Here is a 14,102-nt window from a genome sequence, read left to right on the forward strand (position 1 = left end):
ATGTGGGGCATTATCTTCGGGCAGAAGGAGAACCTTTGAAGATTTTTAAGTAGATACATGATACACAGAGAACTGTATTTTTGAAATCATGTTCAGTGGTTTGATATAGAAATTAAGCTCTCCATGTCTTGGCTTGCCACATGATCATATAAAGACATGGACAACCAAATATGGAAATATGGAAATACCATTTGAAGCTCACCTCACCTCTATCCCCCCTCAGCTTAATACTAGCCCTCTCCTTACCTTGATCCTGTGTACCAGAGGAGCAAACAGAAACACAAAGAGCTCCACGGTGGCCATGGAGTTCTGGAAGATCTTCCTTCGGTTGTTCTCGTCTTCATCGTTGGAGCTGCTCTGGCAAGGCTGCCCTGGGGAACCCTGGTTTTCTACCTGGTGGATGAAAGCGCTGCTGCTGCCACCCCAGCTGGAGCCACGGTCTGTGCCCCCAAACCGCTCGCTGTTGCAGTCCTGGGGAGCCTCTAGAAGCATCCAATGCAAGGTGTGAAGGAGCTTTGTCTCAGCAACACCCAGTTTATCCTGGTGGCCTGCATGGGGACAATCACATAGCCAAGTTAAGACAAACTCTGCTACCAGAACAATGGATATCAACTCTGGGTGTGGGAAGAACATCCTTGCGTTGCTCTGTGGCTTGATTTCCTGGAATACACTAGCATTTCTCTATATTTCTTACAACCACAGCTGGAAGGGCTCATTCTTTTTTTTTTTTTTCCCTTAAGATTTATTTATTTATTTATTTGAGAGAGAGTGAGAGATCACAGAGGGAGAGGGAGAAGCAGACTCGCCGTTGAGCATGGAGCCTGACGCAGGGCTTGATCCCAGGACCTTGGGATCATGACCTGAGCTGAAGGCAGATGCTTCACTGACTAAGCCACCCAGGCATCCCTGGAAGGGCTCATTCTTGTTTTGGGGCTTTCTAACTGGTTATAATCTCTGCAGAATAACATAGTGTCATAGGAGGAGAAACTGCATGCATCCTATCTCTTCAGTCTGATATCCATATCTATCTCCAAATAGGCAGTGTAGTGGTTAAGAACCCAGGCTCTGAAGATAGCAACTACTTTACTTTAGACAGGGTGACCAAGAAACCCCTTGGTAAAGGTAACATTTGTGCAGAGACCCAAATAAGGGGAAAGAACTGGAGGGAAAACAGCTTGTGTGCGAACATGGGGTGGATGTTAGGACATGTTACCACGTGAGAAAAGCAATCCACAAGATAATCTAAAAAAGAAGAGTCTCTATGCACAACGCATGCACGTACACATGGACTACAAAGTGCAAGGGGTCGCTTTAGGAGTTGAGAGGGCCAAAGAGAAATTGGATCGGAACTCATCTTGGATGGGTGATAGTCTTCAGCTTCCCTGTAATGTTTTAATGTTTAAAAGGAAAATATATTCATGTATTACTTGTAAAATTTAAAATTTAAAAATAAGAGAGCCAGTTCCTTCATTGGTAAAAGGGAGATCATAGTGGTACCCACGTGAGGGGGCTTTTATGAGAACCAAATGACATCATGTATGTTCGGTGCCTGGGAAAAGAGCAAGTAGCCAGTAAATGTCAGCACGAGTGCTGATGATTGTATGCCATGAAGAAGGAATGCGGAAGAACCAACCTAACTTGTTCCTGTTTGAAAGCAGCGTTGCAGTGCAGTGAAGGACGTGAGGCAAAGCAGCTTGCACCAGCTCCCATCTGGAAATGCTCTGGATGGCTTCAGAGAGCGCTGGAGAAAGGCCATGCAGCTTGTTCTCCACCAACACGCGTTCAAAGGACTGTAGATACCAAAAAAAAAAGAAGAAAAAATCGTGTGAAATAAGGAATTGGAGTTTCTGGCTGACAAGAAACTGGAGATCAAGGTACTACACCAAGATGCAAATCACTGGATCAAATTTTTTAGAGTGCACTCAAACTGCATTTCATGTCAACATACAATGGGTCAGTGATCATTACTTTTTAACCATTTTTAGGTTTTTGATTTAAAATATAGGACTTGAATTATTAAGTGATTTTTATTTTCACCAAAATTAGCTTCCTCTAAAAAAAAAGCACACCACCATATTTAACTCATATAATATTTTATAAAATGCTGCTGAGGCATCCAAAGGGGCTGTCACAATTGCAGAATGAAGTGAATTGTCTTTTGTGAAAGCATCTTGAGGACGGAATTTGTGTCAATGTTCAACAAGTGTTAAATAAGATACAACTCTTTCAAGAAATCTGATTTGGGGAGGGTCTCTGAAATTATTTCATGTCCTTAGCAATAACATGACACAAGGCATTTCTTGCCTAAGGCCTGTAACCATAAAGATACTTCTTATACCTGTTGAAGAAAGAAAGGAAGGGAGGGAGAGGAGAATGAAGGGAAATAAGCCATAGCTTTGCTGGTTTATTAAATCTTCTCTCTTGGCCAGGGATACTTTCAGAGAGTGAAACATCCCAGGACAAATGTGACCTACTCCCAGTTTTTGTTGTTGTTGTTGTTATTTGAATGGGGAGGGGGATATCACTATAAGGGGTTAAGGAAAGTATAGATTCCAAGTATTAAAATAAATTTAATAAATATTTGACTTGTATGAATTGAACCCGATTGCTACTTGATGCCCTATGTAATCAGGAAAACCGTGGAAGTATGCTATAGAGTGATCATAATACAGATTCCAAGTATTCAAGCTGTATTATTGATATTATTAGGATACCAGAGAAAAAGACATGGATTAATACAGAGATTCTCTGAAGAAAATGAATTACTTTTTGACTCAAAAAAGGAAAATAAATTCACCTTCATAATGAAAAGCATGATGAGGTTTTGGTAAGGAGTATAAACAGAGATATGGGTTTTTGTTGTTGTTGTTTTTTTAACTGAATAAAGTAAGATCCAAATACTTTTAAATTCTTCAGCCCTCAGGTATCTAAGTATTCATTAAGTAAAGGGTGAGTATGTGGGGCATTAAAAGATTATAAAGAATTTACACAGTCTTATTGAATACATTTTAGAGGATGAGATGTATATATTATAATATTAGGGCACTCTGGGTACTTAATGTCATTTTCTTCTTAAATGTTACCAATATAACTCTTATTTTTTAAACCCTGAAAACTGCTTTCTACATTTTTATTTCTCTATCTATCTGTGACTTAGTTGTTTGATATTGTATGACTACATTAAAAATGCCAGATCTTTGCCAAGAACAGGGAAAAGTCAGGATTATTTTAAGCTAGTATAATTGTAAGCATGATTTATGGAAGGCTCAGTGATTTCTTAACTGTCAAATTACTCTAACGAGCTAAATACAACAACAAATTCCATTAAAAGGTCCTTATTAAAAGATTATATTTTAAAAATATCTCTGTGGCAACTTTGAAGGGCAAGAGATACAACAAAACAGATTCCTATTTGAGTGTGTGTAACTGTGTGCTTGTTTAAAACTCTCTAATTGGCTTTCATCATTTTTAAGGGCCCTAACACATTTCAGAACTCCTTACTATGTAGTCATTTGCAAATTTTCATGGCAATGCCTAAATGGGTAGGTTTCCCCTTTTAGGTTATGATATGTGAAATGTGAAGGTCTTTATTTGAGCTCCTGTTTTAATGATATCTATGAAAATTTCATTTCATTTTTGCTTCATGATTTCATGTCTTTTGCTTTCAATTTGTGATTTGGACATTTTTAAGGATATGGGATTCCCTTAGAATCTCAGGACAAGTGCACTCTATAGAGTATACATATTAATAGCTTATTTTCATAATTATTTTATATCATCTATTTTCAGACTTGCACAAAACATGCAAGACATATAAGTTCAAAATTGTATATGACTTTGAGTAGTTCATGGGCCCTCATCTCTTTACCTTCCACCATAACAGTCTCAATTTTGTTGATGAAGGAATGGACTTCTTATGCTTGCCCTGCAAGGCTCTTCACCACCTGGTTCTCTGTAATCTCTCCACCCTTTCTTCTACTGCTCTACTTCTATTCACTTGGAGATAAGATGCTTTAGACTTGCTGCTCCCCTTTGCTCTTTCCTTACCTATTCCTCCCTCCCTCTTTTCACAGTTTTCTCTAACAGTCACATTAGCAGGTAAACCTTACCTATCCACTGCTCTTAACATGGAATCCACTCCTACCCCCGCCCCCCCAGTTGCCAGTGTTCCCAGTCTTTTTTGCTTCATTTTTCTCCATAGTGCTTATCACTATCTGCCTTATTACGTATTTTACTTATTTGTGAGTGGCTTGACTTCCTCCCACTAGAATGCAAACTCTGTATTTTGATTATTGCTCTATCCCATCATTTAGAACTATGCCTAGCACTAGTAGGTGTTCAATAATATTTGCTGAGTGAATTAATCTTTACAGTCAGTACAATTTCATGCCTTTCTTTGGGTTGAAATGGCCACACAGAATATGGAAATAATCATTAAATAGTGAATATCACATACCACACATGAGGCTTCATACTGCTTTCCCAGTTTAGGCCTCAAAAATGCACTGAAAAATTAATAGAGATAGTGGTTATAATAAAATTATTAGCATCTTTATGACATATTTTTCAACGGATAAGACACAGCGCTATATAACTCAAATTTCATGCCTCCCTATAGCTTGTTAATGAGCAGGTGTTGAACAGCTGATGACATTTGCTTTTACATGTGTAATTACATGTATGAAAGAGATGTGGCTCTCCACATTTTCTGTATCCACTCTTATTCTGAGGACTTTTCCCTAATCAGATTCCAAATTGCCAATGGTCAGGAGTGGTGTCTTGCTCATGTGTATAATTATATTAAAAACTAAAAATGAACAGTTTGTGGGGTGTGATTTCCAGAACCTAATTTTTTATCTGATAAATTTCTAAAATAATAATAATAATTAATAATAATAATAATAATGGAAACCTTGTTTCTTGTTTATTAGAATAGGTTTCAGAGGTCTTTCCAGGAAAAAAAAAATGCTTATAAAAAATCATCCTCCTCAGGGTCTTGAACCAGGAAGACTACAGTGGCTGAATCCGAGCAAAAATGGTTAACAAGTGGGCATAGCTGATATTCGCCAAACAGGAGCTGGAAAAACAACAGGTCACCGGCCTGGAATTAAAGCAGGAGATGGAGGGGAAATGGGACGCAAGAGCACAACCAGTCATAATGATCTTCCCTAGTTCCCCGCCCCCTCTTCCTAGGCTTTCTGCCCTCCCACCCCCTAAATAATGTATATATTTATTCAACTGCCAATCTGCTTGTCGCCAAACTTCACGGAAATATTTTTTAAATGCGTGTTTTTAAGCAGGTGCAGAGGGCTTGCTTTCCAGCCCCAGAGAGGGAGCTGCAGGCTGTGGCGCGGCCTCAGCAGCAGTGGCGGCAGCGGCAGCGGCGGTGACCCAGGCGGCCCCAGGAGCGTCCCCAGCCCAGGGTGGCCCGCGGCGCGCCCTCTGCGCCCCTCACCTGGTTTGCCGCCACAGGAAGGTCTGGATGGGCAGGGGGATGCCGCGGCCGCTGTCCTGCTCCTGGCCCTCGGAGCTCTTCCTCTTCACCATGATGGTGGCTCCTGGGAGTCCTACTGCAGGACCCAGCGCTGGCTCCTCGCTAGCCGCCGCCGCCTCCTCCTCCTCCTCCTGCTGCTCTCCCCAACTCTCATCCCCTCCTTCCCTGAGGCAGAGCCGGCTCTCTCCGCCCTGATCCCCCGTCCCTCTCCCCTTCCCCCGCCCCTCCCCGCGCGTGGAACATGGCTGCGGGAGGAGGGGAGGGCTGGAGGAGCCGCGGAGCGAGGAGGGGGGCGCTCGGAGGAGCTGTCCGCCTCGCCGCCCCCGCGCCCGCTCCTTGCTTTCAGTACCTCCCACTGTGGACAGCGGCCCGCGCGGGCCGGTCGGGCGGAAGAGCAGAGCTGGGGACAGGGTGAACAGCAGCAGGATGGCCCAAGAGGTCCACACTCCGCATTGCACGCTGATCCCCTCGCACCTCTTCAACCCCCAAGGATTCGGCTTCCTTCCCTTCGAGCTGCACCCCAGGACTGTCCCCTGTCCTGCTTCCCAACCTCAGCATCCGAAGAATTGTCACGGTCTAGGGAGGAGGAGCTTTGGGAAACCGCAGAACACTCACTAACCCTGGCATCATTCGCACCTCTAGCAAGGAGGTCAGGAGTCCACCCTTGGGTTTTAGCAGAAGGAGCACATGAAAATTATTAGAAGTGTAAACAAGGAAGAGAGCAAGCTTGGCAAGGCAGAGAAAGCTTGAAAGTTTTCTAATGTGAGAATTTATTTTAAAATGGTAACCACAAGAAATTAACCTTATTTTGCTAAAGCAGGAATATCCACAAACTAACCAGTTGTGGGTATCAGTTAATTATAACTTGAGAAAGAACATCTGAATCATGCTTTTAGGAAATGCTGTTTATTATAGCCCATGAATGTACTTGGGTGATCCTGTTCATCTCATTGATAGCTGCCATTTTCCTTCAGTTGTCATAGTCAAACGTCTATATAGTTTATAGATAGGTTACTGTTAGGTGTTTCATCTAGCAGCAATACAAATAGGGGTGGAGATGAAGCAGTTGGAGTAGAAAACCATTGCTGTGGACCCAACTACCTGCAAACAAGCAAACGTAGTCACATAACTGTTTGAACAAAGATATTGATGTAATACATGAAATAGGGAATGAGACCCCAGGGCCTGATCTCACCAGATAGAAATATTTCCTGTATAATTAACTACATGTGCATCTACTCCATATAGAGAGAATTATATGGTATATATTGGTATTTTTAGTCACAAAATTATCCATTTAGTTTCTTGAAGTATCTTTTAATGGGAATTTTTGAAACAAGAAAAAATAGATTCTAAATACAGTTTACTCAGTGCATATTTATTGAGTCCATTTTATATGCCCAGTACTATGCTATATAGATTGCTGTTCTTAGGGAACTCACAGCATTGAAAATATAAACATGTACAGAAAAGGGTACCATGGGAGACATGACACAGATTCACTTATATACAAAGGAACAAGACGGAAAATATGGGCAGGAATTGGATGGAGAAAGGTTTTGTATGGCAAGCTACAAAGTTTGGATAAGAAGACTTTAAGTAGGGCAGTAAAAACCTTTGTTTCCATTTAAGTGTAATTGATATGACGGGGATGTAGACATCCTTTTAAATAAACAAGCGTTGTAGTTGCGAACCCCAGTCTAGAGATTAGGGAAATATTTCATGAGATGCAGAACCAAGGCCACGAAAGCAGAGCTAGAAATAAGGAGATAAATTTGAATGATATTGCCGAGGTATAATTAGTAAGATTTGATAACCAGGTGGGTATGGGGAAAGAAAAATAGTACAGTGGTTAAGAGCTTAGATCTTGAATCTGACAGTTTTGTCTCTAGCACTACCTTGTCCTAGATATAATACCCTGGGAAAGGTTCTTGACCAAGGTTTCCAAATAATCGTATCTTTCCCATAGAGATGTTGTGTGAGGATTAAATGTTAATACTTGTAAAAAATTTAAGAGAGTCCCTAATCTACACTAAGCCTTCAATAAATACCAAGCAAAGCTCTAAGTTTTCTGTTTTGAGCAACTGAGTAAATGATGATCTCATTTGAAGACAGAAAGAGTTGACAGGGAGACTTATGTTCTTATTTTAGGTGTGTCTATAGGAGCATTAATGAATTTTCCTTAAGTCTCTATTGGAAATGTCAACGGGTATCATGAAGAGGCAGCTAGAAATATGGATATGAGGTTCAGAAAAGTTAAATAGGTAGGATAGATCAACAACAACAATGTTAACCATTTTTTATGGTTAACACTATAAAAAAAAAAGTAATTGAAACCATGGAAGTAGTTAAAGTAATCCAGGCAAATATATGGAAAGAGAAAAAAAAAAGAAGAGCCTAATTTACAAGTCTAGGGGTCACCAACTTTAGTCTATTGCCACAAAGGATGTTGTTGAGAGTGGACAGCATAGGATAGGATAGTAGGATAGGCAGAGTTCTAAGATGGCCCCCAAGATTCCCACCCCTGGTATCTATATATACCTTCTAGCAGTTAATCAAATACTAATCTAGGTGCTGTTGTGAAAGGATATAGATAAAGCTTAAGGTTTTAAAAATTATTAATAAACTTTATTTCTTAAAGCAGTTTTAGGTTTACAGAAAAATTAAACCAAAAATACAGCTAGTTCTCATATATTCTCTCTCTTCCAGTCCAGTTTCTTCTATTATTATTATTTTTTAAAGATTTATTTATTTACCTTAGAGAGAGAAAAAGGGGGGGCTACAGAGAAAGAGAATCTCAGACTCCTTGCTGAGTGTGGAGTCCAATGCAGGGCTTAATCCCACAACCCTGAAATCATGACCTGAGCCGAAATCAAGAGTCAGATGCTTAACCAACCGAGCCACCCAGGTGCCCCTAGTTTCTTCTATTATTAACAAACTTACATTTGTGTGGTACATTTGTTATTACTGGTGAGCCAATATTGATATATTATTAACTAAATCCATAGTTTAAAGTTCATTTTATCTGTTGTACCATTGTACAGATTTTGCCAAATAATGTCACACATCCATCATCATAAATTATATAGAATAGTTTCATGCCCTAAAAAATCCTCTGTGTTCTACCTATCCTTCCTCCCTAATCCTTGGCAAACACTAATCTTTTTACTGTCTCTATGGTTCTACCTTTTCCAGAATGTCATATAGTTGAAATCATATAGTATATAGCCTTTCCAGATTGGCTTCTTTCACTTAGTAAAATGTATTTAAGTTTCCCCTATGTCTTTTTGTGCCTTGATAGCTCACTTCTTCTTATTGCTGATCAATATTTCATTGTACAGATGTACCATAGTTTGTTTATCTGTTCATCTAATGAAGGATATCTCAGTTGCTTTCAATTTTTGGTAATTATGAATAAAGATGTTACAAACATTCATATACAGGTTTTGGTGTGGATGTAAATTTTTAACTCTTTTGGTTAAAAACCTAGGAGTACAATTGCTGGATTGTATTTTAAGACCATGATTAGCTTTGTAAGAACTGCCAAGTTGTCTTCCAAAATGGTTGTACTACAGAATTTTTTTAAAAAATAAGAGATGTGAACATATTTTGGGCCAGAATTAAAGAGTCATTGAAGAAGAAAATGTTGAGGATATTTGAAAGAGGGCATAATAAATTAACAAGGTTCTGGAGGATACTATCTGGCACACAGAAGGATTAATCATTCTTTGGTGGAGGAATAATCCTAAGATGGGAGACAAAAAGGAAGAACGGTAGAGATTAAATCAGCAGAAAAAGAAGGGTAACCATATGAGAGAGTTCAGGTACGTTAACCTATGTTAACCGTGAAGTAATTAATAAGGCCATTTTTTTAAAAAAGTGATGTTTGATGGGGGAGGAATAGGGCATTTGTCAGAAAAAAATTAATAGATAACATAATTGAATACTTGCTATACGTCAAGGTCTGTTTTAAATGTATCAATAAATTGATCCAAAAAACTCTGCTATCAACATTTAAGAAGAGAAAACTGAGACACATGAAGTTTATATAACTTGCCTGAAGTTATACAGTAAGTAATGAAAGAAATGGTGAAGTCAGCTTCAAAGTTCTGCCCCAAGTTTTTGGTGTAATACTGAGTGTTGTGCAGTTATGAGGGTTTGGAAAAAGTGGTATGAGTCATGTAAGTGAGAACTGCTCAAGGACATATGAAAGAACTACGCTGTTGATGATAGAAGATGAAGAGCTAATGGTCCTTTCCAATCCCAAATGCCCTTAAGGCATTGAGTCATCTAGAAGTGGAGAAATCTATAATAAGCACTGCCAAGATCAGTATTCAGAATCACATTTTAGTGGAGAATCAAGATTACCACGATAGTTTACTTCTTCGATACCCATTGAAAGCCTCCAAAGATTTTTTTGGCTCTTGGGAAGAAACCTGCCCTCCTTAAATACTTCCATCTACACTGCCTTCTGTCATGTATTTCTTTTTCGACTCAGATAAACACTGTTGGAAGAAAGCTAAGAACTGGGTTAATCTGGTCAATGACACCATCCCAGTTAATAAACCAACTCCATTGTAATCACTGCATGATATTATCTCACCGTGCAAGACTGAATTGGATGTGGAGCTTTCCCAAAGACGGTGCTTAGTGATGGAGTGGCCTTGGGCAGGAGAGAAAGTGGCTGTTGGGCCTTAGAAAGCATGGGAAAGAAAATTGCAAAAAGATCCAGACAGATGTAGCTAAATGCATGTCAGTTTTGAAGGTTATCTTCTTTTACATGGAAGAGTGAATTTTGATAGTAGCCAGATGTTGAGTTGTCAGGTGAATATACGAATAAACATTCCTGGCAGATAGGTTCAACAGAGAACGCTGACTGGGTCTTGGAAAAGATTGCTTCAGTAAGCAGAATCCAGAATGCTGGGTAAGTACATGAGAACTAGTAGTAATAAAAACACTCATACTAATTAATAAAAACAGTTTTTGACAGGAGCGCACTATTAATCTCTGGCAACCCTTTAGAATTTAAATGTGAAGCATGGTTTCTGTTATCTTCTGTCTGTCAGTAAGAAGTGTATGATGAATACATTGATGCTGTAATTTTGGAGTTTTAGGAGAAAGGCCACACTTACTTTAAGGTTACTCCTATTATGCAAGAATGGATATACCCAGTGTGTCTGGGGCATCCTTAGCCCAAATAGCTGATCTCTCTGGACTGCAAGTCCTAGTGGTCTCTCAGTGGGTAGAACAAAGCTCCAAATCCCAGAGTCCATGCTCATTTAAGCTCCTTACTGTGGTTTGCAAGGGTCTTCATGATCTGACTGCATTTCATACAGCTCTTCCTGCTTCACTTTGCTCTAGATAAACTGGCCCTTCAAGGACCTTGATTTTTTGGTTTTTCTTCCATATCTATACAAGGCTGGCACCTTTTCACTATTCAGGTCTCAGCTCAAATATAACCTCCTCTTACAAGGCTGTTTATTAGCCTGCCTAAAATAATCCTCCCTATCCTCTTTCAGAAAGGTTCTACTATAATCCCCTGTTTTTTACTTCATAAAACCCATCATTTTCTGAATGTCATATTTACTTATTTTAACATTTGTCTGCTCAGCCTAGAGAATAGCAAAAGAATCTATAAGATATCCAGGGATAAATATAACAAAAATATTTAATACCTTTGTAGAAAAAATACAATAAATTGTTTAAAGGCATAAAGACTTACAAAAATACCATGTTCCTAGGTAGGAAGACTCATTTTCATAAAGATATATTGCTATTCTTTAAATCCAATGTTTTTTCAGGATTTTTCAAAAAAACTTTAAAAAAGCTGTTCCTAAAATCCAGATAGAAGAAAAATGAGTCAAGAATAGCCAAGACAGATTTGAAAAAGAAGGAAATGGTTGAGGAATTATAAAACTATATAGTAATTAAGGCAATGTGATTGATAATAACATGGGGATAGAAAAATTAACTAGTAAAATAGAATAAAAAGTTCAAAAGATGAAATAGGAAGAAATCATATGAGATACAGTAGAATGTGTTGTTTCTATTCAGAAAAAAAGTACCTGAACCCTACCAAAAAATAAATTGTTCAAGATGAGTTAAAGACTTAAATGCAAAAAGCAAAATTTAAAAATTTTGGGGGGCACCTGGGTGGCTCAGTCATTAAGCATCTGCCTTCGGCTCGGGTCATGATCCCAGGGTCCTGGGATCGAGCCCCACATCGGGCTCCCTGCTTGGTGGGAAGCCTGCTTCTCTCTCTCCCACTCCCCCTGCTTGCGTTCCCTCTCTCACTGTGTCTCTCTCTGTCAAATAAATAAATAAAATCTTTAAAAAAAAAATTTAAAAATTTTTTAAAAACAAATAGTTCTGATTTCCTGTTTTTTTATAAACATGTTGAGTCTTGCTTGAGAAAGACGCAAAAAGTTAAAGATATATAAGGAAACAGAAAACTCAAATATATTAAATATTTTCTGCAGTGAAAGATGCATAAAAATAAAAATATACTTCCTGGGTTGGGAAAAGATACTTGCAATGCATTCAGTAAACAAAAGATTAGAATCCAGAATATACTAATTTTACTAAAAAAAAAAAATCAATGTCAAGACAAAAATTTGAAAAATGAGAACATGCTTAAATCTCACCAATAATCACAATAATCAATATGTTCAATCTCATCAATAATCTGGGAAAATGCAAATAACAAATTTAATTCCTCTCCAAATCTATAAAGTTAAAGAAAAAAAAGCTTTAAAAGTCTAATAAATTTACCTAATGCAATAAGACAATAAAAGGAAATAAAAGCTATACAGACTGAGAGGAAATAAAGCTTGGCTCACAGATGACATGATCATCTATGGAGAAAATCCAAAAGCATCATCAAAAAAGTCCTCCTGAAGCTAATATGTGATTATAGCAAGTTTCAGGATTCAAGGTTAATATAACAAAAGTCAATTGCTTTCCTATATATCAGCAATCAACAAGTGGAACTAGAAATTAAAAACACAACACAAATTATATTAGCACCCCCTAAAATGAAATGTTTCGGTATGAATCTAAAAAATATATATGTACAACATCTGTATGAAGAAAACTATAGAACTCTGATGGATGAAATCAAAGAAGAACTAAATAAATAGGGAGATACTACATGCTCATGAGTAGGAAGACTCAATATTATCAAGATGACAGCTCTTCCCAACTTGAACTATGGAGTCATTGCCATCCCAATCAAAATCTCAGCAAGTTATTTTATGGATATTACCAAACTGATTCTAAAGTTTATACAGAGAGGCAAAAGTCCCAGAAGAGCCAATAAAATATTGGAGAAGAACAAAGTTAGAGGATTGACACTACCCAATTTTAAGACTTAGTAGGAGAGTAACCAGGACAATGTGGTATTGGTGAAAAAATAGACAAATAGTTTAATGGAAAAGAATAGAGAGCCTAGAAATAGACCCACATAAATATAGTCACTGATCTTTGACAAAAGAGCAAAGGCAATAAAATGGATCAAAGATAGTCTTTTCAGCAAATAGTGCTAGGGCAACTAGACAAGCACATGCAAAAAAAAAAAAAGAATCTAGACAGTGACCTTATACGCTTCATAAAAATTAACTCGAAGTGGATCATAGACCTGCACATAAAATGCAAAAGTATAAAACTCCTAGAAGATAATAGGGAAAACCTAGATGACCTTAGGTATGGCAATAACTTTTTAGGTACAACACCAGAGGCACAATCCATTAAAGAAAAAATGGATAAGCTGGACTTCATTAAAATTAAAAACTGCTTTGTGAATGACAATGTCAGGAGAATGAGAAGATGAGCCACAGACGGGAAAATATATTTGCAAAAGTCATATCTGATAGAGGACTGTCCAAAACATACAAAGAACTCTTGAAACTCAAAAATAAGGAAACAAACAACCCAATTAATTAAAAAAATGGGCCAAGGACCTTAACTGGCACCTCACCAAAGAAGATAGACAGATGGCAAATAAGCATATTAAAAGATGCTCCACTTTAAAAACAGTATGGAGTTTCCTCAAAAAGTTAAAAATAGAACTACCCTATGATCCAGTAATTACACTACTGGGTATTTACCCCCAAAATACAAAAATACTGATTCAAAGTGATACATGCACCCCTACATTTATTGCAGCATTATTTACAATAGCCAAATTATGGAAGCAGCCCAAGTGTCCAGACGTGTAAGGACGTGGTATAAATGTATAATGGAATATATTCAGCCACAGAAAAGAATGAAATCTTGACATTTGCAACAACATGGATGGAGCTACAGAGTATAATGTTAACTGAAATAAGTCAGAAGGACAAATACCATATGATTTCATTCATTTGTAGAATTTAAGAAACAAATGAACAAAAAAAGAGAGAGAGAGACACAAACAAACCAAGAACAGACTTTTAACTATAGAGAACAAACAGATGGCTATCAGAGGGAAGGTGAGTGGGGGAGGGAGGATGGGTGAAATAGGTGATGGGGATTAAAGATGAGCACTGAATAATGCGTAGAATTGCTGAATCACTATATTGTACACTTGAACCTGATATAACACTGTATGTTAACTGTACTGGAATTAAAA

At 38.1% G+C, this 14,102-nt stretch overlaps 1 protein-coding gene across 12 annotated transcripts in view; it reads right to left on the reverse strand.

Annotated features, from left to right (window-relative positions):
- The window catches only part of UNC80 (unc-80 homolog, NALCN channel complex subunit), a 229,660-nt gene extending 223,569 nt beyond the window's left edge, over positions 1-6,091 (reverse strand). For 8 of the 12 annotated variants that reach the window (XM_032403279.1, XM_032403272.1, XM_032403254.1 and 5 more), the window contains exons 1-4: positions 5,456-6,090; positions 4,457-4,505; positions 1,634-1,790; positions 247-548 (exon numbers count right to left, since the gene is read on the reverse strand). In XM_032403279.1, the coding sequence (XP_032259170.1) occupies positions 247-548; positions 1,634-1,790; positions 4,457-4,505; positions 5,456-5,547 (600 nt within the window). In that variant the 5' untranslated portion in view covers positions 5,548-6,090. Of the gene's footprint in view, positions 1-246; positions 549-1,633; positions 1,791-4,456; positions 4,506-5,455 lie in introns of all 12 variants that reach the window. The other 4 variants (XM_032403303.1, XM_032403286.1, XM_032403236.1 and 1 more) reach the window with 3 other exon arrangements.
- Positions 6,092-14,102: the final 8,011 nt, after the last annotated feature.

Source organism: Phoca vitulina, unplaced genomic scaffold, assembly GCF_004348235.1.
Source record: "Phoca vitulina isolate PV1807 unplaced genomic scaffold, GSC_HSeal_1.0 scaffold1, whole genome shotgun sequence".
NCBI classification, from domain to species: Eukaryota; Metazoa; Chordata; class Mammalia; order Carnivora; family Phocidae; genus Phoca; species Phoca vitulina.